The following is a 7,706-nucleotide window of genomic DNA, read 5'->3' on the forward strand; positions in this document are numbered from 1 at the left end:
TCCAGTACTTAGCCTTTTCTTATTCTGAGTCTTGTGATAGAGTATGAGATAATGTTGATCTCTTAAGAAATCTGCTCTAACAGAAAAATACAAAATTGACAATGTGTAGAGATGAGAGATAAAAGCAATCCAGCCTCTGAAACTAAGCTTATAACTTCAATTTACATGAGCAGTCAGTATTAACTCAATAAGCTCTACTTAATGAATGTGTGAGAGGGACATTGTCCCTTCAGAAGCAAGTGACAATACTACATCAAACATCAAAAGCTACAAAAAAAAAAAAAATAATGGAAGTAAGCATTACAAAGAATAGTTAATAGATTAAGTTCTCCACATGTGAAACAACACGTTTAAAGTAGAAAAGTTTGGTTTGGTCTCTAAAGATAAGAATGTGTGAATGGCTACATCTACAGTGACTTCACTCTTGCAGTCTGGTGTGGACACTTCTGTTTAAAGTGACAGCCCCGTCCTGTTCACATGGCCTTTACCAGTCTTGTCAGTAATTTTGTATGATTCCTCTAGGGAAAAGGCAATGCACAAGTGGAGAAGCATTTCTGCTTTTGTTCACAGTGAAGGTCAGAAAGGAACTTCAAGGTCATTTTATTCCAATGCCCTAGAGGTTGTTTGGAGGTGTCAGAAACCCTTTGTCCTCGGTGTATGAGTGTGGAAGGATTCACCTCCCCGTGGCTCTGCTGTTAGTGACAGAAAGCGAGGCTCTGAAGGCATGTGCTTCTGTCCAATGTTCCCAACACAATGCCATGGTAGGATGGGATGTCTCCGCCGGGGTAGGAACACCATGTGATGGCTGTTCCTTCCTCTTCAAGTTTTCAGGTCTCTCTAAAAATGAAAATAGAAGTGTTATCTTTTATGCCCCAGATATTAATAATTGTACTGCCAACACAAAGGTATGCAATTTGAATCCATGTACTCCTTGAGACAAAGATAGGCAATCCATTCTCATTTACTACCTCTGAAGGCCTGCTGGAGGGTCAACTATAGGTCAGTTCTGATTTGATGGCAGACAACAATAACAACTTCCAACATGATGGTCCAGTAGACATCTGTGTCTTTACCTGGGCAAAGCGTCTGACTATACCAAGCATAGTGATTAATGGGGCACAGACAGCCTCTGACTGATGTCCATCTCCAAACTAGACATAATTCTGCATTTTGATCACCGACCTGAGATTTTTCTAATTTAAATTTTCCAGCTCTTAGTAACATATTCCTAAATTTAAATTTGAGTCAAAATAATTTTATTTTTAAGCCAATTAAAAAGGAGTTTTGGGGTGATATAAATTGTTGGGGGTTTCTGCTTGTTTGTTTTTCATTTTTATTTTATATTGCTTTGTGTACAAAGTTGTATACATTGTGTTTCACACTATCCTCCATTCACATTGTGTTTCATACAATCATTCCCTTCATTATGTTTTATTAAATTAATCACCATTGAACTATGCACACCAATATCCTGTCTTTCCAGATCCTTGCTGCATCTTTCCCATTTTGTTTACCCATCCCTCCCTTCATCCATCAAATCGTGTGACCCTATGATTTCCCCTCTGCCCATTCTCACCCGTTTGCTTCCCACCCTCCCCTCCTTGGCTCTTCATACACATTTTACTAGTTATCCTTCTACTTTTATAACAATGGCCTTATACAGTATATGTGCTTATGAAGCCGAGTTAATTCACACAGCATAGTGCTTTCCAGTCCCTCCCAAGTTATACAGGAAGTTTTGAAATTGTTGCTCCTGGTATAAATTGTTAAGTGTTTACTAACTAAAATGTTGCCAATTCAAATTTACCCAGAGGTGCCTTAGAAGAAAAGCCTGGCAATTTGCTTCTGAAAGTTTACAGTCCCTGAAGACCCTAAAGAATACAGTTCTGCTCTGACATACAAGGGTCAACATGAGCTGAAACTGACTTGACATCAACTAGTGGTGGTGGAGGTGGTGATACAAAGAAACTACTGGGTGCAAAGGAAGGTGGTGTGGCAGGCAATGCACTTCACTAAATGGGAAAATCTCCTCAAAATGTGTGGACTCCTGAAAGGATCCACATTTACCTTCAGAAGAAATGACTAGTTCTATTAAAAGTTAGACATCAGATAACCATTCCAAACCTCACTATCGAGTTGATTATAACTCACACAACCTTCCATTAGGTTCCTGATGCTATAAATCTTTGTGAAGGGACCATCCATAATTCTCTCATGGAGCTGTGGATTCAAATCACTGACTTCCGTTAGCAACCTGACAAGTTACACACTACCTCACCATGGAAAATATTTTTCTTCTAACATTTCTACGAGAAGACTGTAGTCTTTAAAGACGTCACTTACCAGGGCTTTTCCTTTCAGTGAGTAGCTAAGCATAAACTGAATAACTCAGGGGCCTTGATCTGATACCAACCCAAACCCTCCCCCACCACCACCCACTGCTGGGAGGCATTTCCCTCACAGCGATCATACAGGACAGAGAAGGACTGCCCCACAGGGGTTCCAAGGCTGTAAATCCTGAAGGTAAAAGACTGATATCTCTTTCTCCTAAGGAGCAGCAGAGTGAGTTTTAACTGCCATTGTTTTGGTGAGCAGCCAAGCGTCTAACTCACTGTACCTGTTTGATCTGTCGTCTAACCCCACCAATGCTGAGTAGGTTCCAGTTCCTGGAGAGCTTCCGTCATGGTCATCTTTACAGGCTGTGTATTTTTACAGAAGAATTTAACCTTGCTCCCAAGAAGTGGCTGGTGAATTCTGACTGCTGACCTTTTGATAAGCAGTTCAGTACATTACATGCAATACTGCCTCATATCCAAACCCCTGCCATGGAGTTGGTTATAGTTCACGGTGACCTTCCATTCTCTGTAAACCTTCCAGGGTTGTAAATCTTTACAAGAGGATACTGCCAGTCTTCCTCTCACAGAGCAGCTGGTGAGTGAAAACCTCTAACTTTGTGTTTAGCCTCCCAACCTCCAGCTTGCTATGCCATTGAGATGCCTTCAACCCTCTAACCCAGTGTTTGGCTTGCTAATTGGACAATCAGTTACCATCCCTGGTTCTTTACAGCAGGTCTGCATGGTAGTTGAAGGGTTAGCTAGCAAGTGACGCACCCACCTCCAGCTGCTCGTGGATCCAGTCCAGGAAGGCAGTGATGCGAGTGTAGACTCCGGGCTTGTTCACCTCAGCACAGCCAATCCCAAAGCTCGTTGCTCCCACCAGCTTCCACACCCTCCTTTCTTGGCAAACCAGAGGTCCCCCACTGTCCCCCTAAAGGGAAGGAGGTAGACAAAGGTCAGCAGAACAGACACTGCAACATGGCCTTCAAGTCATGGCTATAGTCCCCTTTCCAGGGTTACAGGAACATGGCCCAAGGACGGCACTGCTCACACACCCCAGAGACTTCCTAGACTAGACCCTAGTGCTTCTCAGAGTGGAGGACCCCCAACCCCTCCAGTATAGTTTCCTCCCGGTCTGTCTTCCTGTCAGACTCCAGATACACTTCCTTCATGAAGGTCAAGGGCAGTGGCTGGGGATAGCATGGGGGAGAGGCAATCTGGCTGGGGCTTTTAGCTGACCTGAAATGGGCCACTGGGGAGTATTGGAGCTCCTACCAACCATGGCTTTTGGAGACCTGAATTCACCAGTTCCCACTTGTGTTCCCATTCCTCCTTCACCACTTGCCATGGAGTCAGTTCCAAGTCCTGGTGACTCCCTGTGTGTCAGAGTGGAGCTGTGCTCCACGAGGATGTCAGTGACTGTGATCTTTTCTAAGTGGATCACCAGGCCTTTCTTCCAAGGCCCCTCAGGGTGGACCCAAATCACTAAGATTTCAATAAGCAACCAAGCACTTAACCACTTGTGTCACCCCAGGACTCCTCCACCCCTTAATTCCTCTGCAAACTCTGAGAACCAAACGGGGCAGGAAACCACTCAGAAGAAACTTCCCTCCACCTGACTCCAAGGCAGGGCTGGGGGCTGGGGATACCTTTGCAAACATTGCCTAAGCCAGGCAGGAGAGAAAACAGTATCTTAAGCAAATGTCTTTCCCACACATTGTAAATTTGCTTTTGGATCAGTCACAGGGAACACTGGTGGTGGCCTATCCCTTGGGCTGTGTCACAATAGAAGAAATGCATCCTTCTTGTGGCCAAAGCCAGAGGTCACCGTACTCCTCCTTACCTGGCAGCTGTCGATGCCACCCTTCAGGTAGCCTGCACAGAGCATGGAGGGTGAGATGATGCCACCATACACGTCCTTATGGTTGCAGATCTTGTTGGAAATTAGTGGGACGGCTGCGTGGTTCAGCACAGGAGAGGCATCACCTGTGGTGAAGTGGATGCAGGCACATAGTGAATGGAAGCCTGCTCAGGATTCAGAGGCCCTCACTGAGGCCACGGGGTGAGGGGAGGACCCCACTGCGCACAGTACAGGGCAGACGGGATGACAGCCTCATCACGTAGGGAAAGAAGACTCAGTCTATTGTGAAATGCCATCAAGCCTTACAGGTTTGCTTTCTTCCAGATGGCTCACTGGCTTCATCTATGAACTTTTGGTAACAAAGGTGTTGCAGCAGGTGGTAGGTGGTGGGAGTAGGAACCCCCAGGAGTCTGGGCCTAAATCAAGATCTTCACTTGTATCAGCTCATTTAGACATCAAAGCAACCCATGTTACACAAGAGGAAACAAAGGCCACAGAGGTCACATGGCCCCGTAACATCTTGATAGAAGCATAGGTAGTCAACAGAAAACCATTCTCCAAAGAAGTGCAACTCCAGCAAACTGTGCCTATGTTATCTTGTGTGTTACCAGGGCCTTTACAGATGTGATAAGTACAGACTGAGATAAAACGTGTAGGATGATCTAAGTGGTCCAGTGCAACCACCAGGGTTTTTAAATGAATTGGCAAAAGAGATGAGATGACGGAAGAAGAGGTCAGCATTAGAGAAAGATTTGGAGATGCTACATTGCTGACTTTGAAGATGTAGATAGATGCCAGGAGCCAGATGCTTCTAGAAGCTGGAAAAACCAAGGATCATTCTTATCGCCTCCCAAAGGACCACAACTTGTTTTAAGCTACTGAGGACAATTTTTAACTTCTGACATAAAGTACCTTAAGATAATAGGGATGCATGTCAGTGTATGTGTGTGTAGGTGTTCAATTTGTGGTAATGTATAACAAAGAGTACTGAATGAGCTTCCTCGTGCTGCTATAACAACGTACCACAAAGCAAATGGCTTACACTAGAAATATATTCTCTAAAAGTTCTGCAGGCCAGAAATCCAAATTCAGGGTTTGAGCAGGTCCATGTCATAGTAAGAATCCTTCTTGTCTCTTCCAGCCTCCAGTAGCTACAAGAATTTCTTGGCTTGTAGACAAATCATTTCAATCTCTGTCTCCATCTTCATGTCTTTCCTCTTTATCTATGTGTTCGTAGATTCTCTTTTATTAGAGCATCATGCATAGTGGATTGTTGTTGAGTGCCACTGAGTCTGTATCAACCCAAGTCAACTAATCACATGGGAGAAGACTGTCCATCTTTTTCTCCCACAGAGCAGCTGGTGATTAGAAAACTTTGGTTTTGATTCCAAACCTTTGGGTTGCCAGTGCAACTTCTTACCACTAGGACACCAGAACTCCACTATTGGATTAGATCCCACTTTATGATCCATGTAGCTGTTTTTGTTATATGCCATTGAGTTGCCTGCAACACATAGTGACATGTACAACACAAGTACAACAGCCCTAAAACCTGCTCTATCCTGTGCTAATCGCACTGTCTCTGACACACCTAACCCCATTACTCCAGTCACCAAATCAGTCCACCTCACTGAGGGTCTTCCCTTCCTGCGCTGTCCCTCCACCCTCCCAAGCATGATATACCTCTCTGAGGACCGGTCCCTTCTTGCAACATGTCCAAAGTATGTCAGACAAAGCTTCAGAATCCTTGCCTCCAAGGCGCAGCCTGGTCTCATATTATCCTAACTAATTCCATCTGCAAAGACTGTATTTACAACAGGTACACTCATGAATGCTAGATGTTGGAACTTTGTCTTTTTGGAGGTTGACAAATTCACCCATGACAAGCAGTCACAAGAAACAAATAAACATGTACTGGGTCAATTTGTGAAGGGATCAATAGCCTCTAAATTAACTTGTTTGTAAGCTCAGTTATCTTTAGGCTTTCTTGTTAAAAGCAGTAGCTATTATTTGGTGTCATTGACTCAGTTCTGACCCATGATGATTCTATGTACAACAGCATGAAACATTGGCAGATCCTGTGCTATCCTCACAAAATATTGTTATGTATGAGGTTTACATGAGCAGAGACGTTCTGATATTCACATTCTTCTTAACGTTATCCACAAGGTGTTATGATCCACACTGTGAATAAAAAACACACAAATACACATCCTTCTGATACTCTGCTTTCAGCCATGATCCATCTGACATCAGTAATGATAATGCTAGAGTCATGGCCTCTTCTAGCTTGTGAAGGAAAATGTGCAACAATGAATGAATTAAAACACAACCATTCTGTAAGCTTTCATTAAAATCACAATTTAAAATAATCCATCTTGTATCTCTGGCAGTTCTCTGTTGATGTGCTGTTCCAGTTATTTTTGGGTAATCTTCAGGAAGATTTTGCTTGTATGTGATATTGTTCGGTAATTTCCACATTCTGTATGATCACCTTTTTTGGAAATGGGAATAAATTTGTGCCTCTTCCAGTCAGTTGCCAGGTAGCTGTCCTCCAGATTTCTTGGCATAACCTGGTGAGCATGTCCAGAGCTGCATCTCTTTGTTGATATATCTCAATAGTCACTATACAAAGGCATTAAACTGTGGGTTTATAGTAAATGATGGATAACATTGAGAAGAATGGGAATTCTGGAACAATTGTGCTCATGCAGAATTTGTACATAGACCAAGAAGCAGTTCTTTAAACATAAGACTTGGATACTGGATGGTTTAAAATTGGAAAGGTGTTTGTCAGAGTTGTATCCTTTCAACTATATTTATTCCGTCTATCTGCTGAGCAAATAATCTGGGGAACAAGAATGAAACATCAGAGTGGAAAACGTCTCAATAACATCATGTGGTTTGTAACTTTGCTCACAGAAAATGAAGACTTGAAGCATTTTCTAATGTAGATCAAAAACTAGTACAAAGAAACACAAAAAATCTTCACAATTCAGCTACAATGAGGGTTGCTTGGATTGAGAGAATGTAATTCAAGAAATCTCTGTTAAAGAGGGAGCTATAGAAGTGCATATTGTGGAAAAACAAGGAAAATATTAAGTAAATGGGAAATTGTTCAACAAAACAAAGATGTGGGTTATTGAGTAAATTACAGTATTCTGCCTTATTTATGTGTGTGTGTGTGTGTATGTGTGTGTATCTCAGAGAAAACATTCTCATGCTATCTCAAAAGTTATAATGTGGATGTGATCTTATAAATAATAAGGATCAGCAAATAAAAAACAGTAAGTAACATCTGATCTTGTGACTCTAGTTTGGTTGATTCCATTGCCAGCACTTGCTGCTGGTCAGAGTAGGGCAACATATACATAGACCAAGAAGCTCTTGTCCGGACAGAGTAAGGGAACACTGTATGGTTCAAAATCAGGAAAAGAATGGTTGTGGATGTATCTTTTCTCTATACCTTTTCAATCTATATGCAGAGCAGATAATTTAGAAGGCTGGAC

The 7,706-nt window shown here is 42.6% G+C and overlaps 1 protein-coding gene across 2 annotated transcripts in view; it reads right to left on the reverse strand.

The window, feature by feature from the left end:
- Window positions 1-819: 819 nt before the first annotated feature.
- TMPRSS3 (transmembrane protease, serine 3) overlaps window positions 820-7,706 on the reverse strand; it is a 39,066-nt gene continuing 32,179 nt past the window's right edge. The window contains exons 11-14 of one of the 2 annotated variants that reach the window (XM_006893931.1): window positions 5,750-5,752; window positions 4,180-4,322; window positions 3,115-3,267; window positions 820-837 (exon numbers count right to left, since the gene is read on the reverse strand). In XM_006893931.1, the coding sequence (XP_006893993.1) occupies window positions 820-837; window positions 3,115-3,267; window positions 4,180-4,322; window positions 5,750-5,752 (317 nt within the window). The remainder of the gene's footprint in view (window positions 838-3,114; window positions 3,268-4,179; window positions 4,323-5,749; window positions 5,753-7,706) is intronic. The other variant, XM_006893930.1, reaches the window with a different exon arrangement.

This window comes from Elephantulus edwardii, unplaced genomic scaffold, assembly GCF_000299155.1.
Source record: "Elephantulus edwardii isolate Elephantulus edwardi_28Jun2011 unplaced genomic scaffold, EleEdw1.0 scaffold00133, whole genome shotgun sequence".
NCBI lineage: Eukaryota > Metazoa > Chordata > Mammalia > Macroscelidea > Macroscelididae > Elephantulus > Elephantulus edwardii.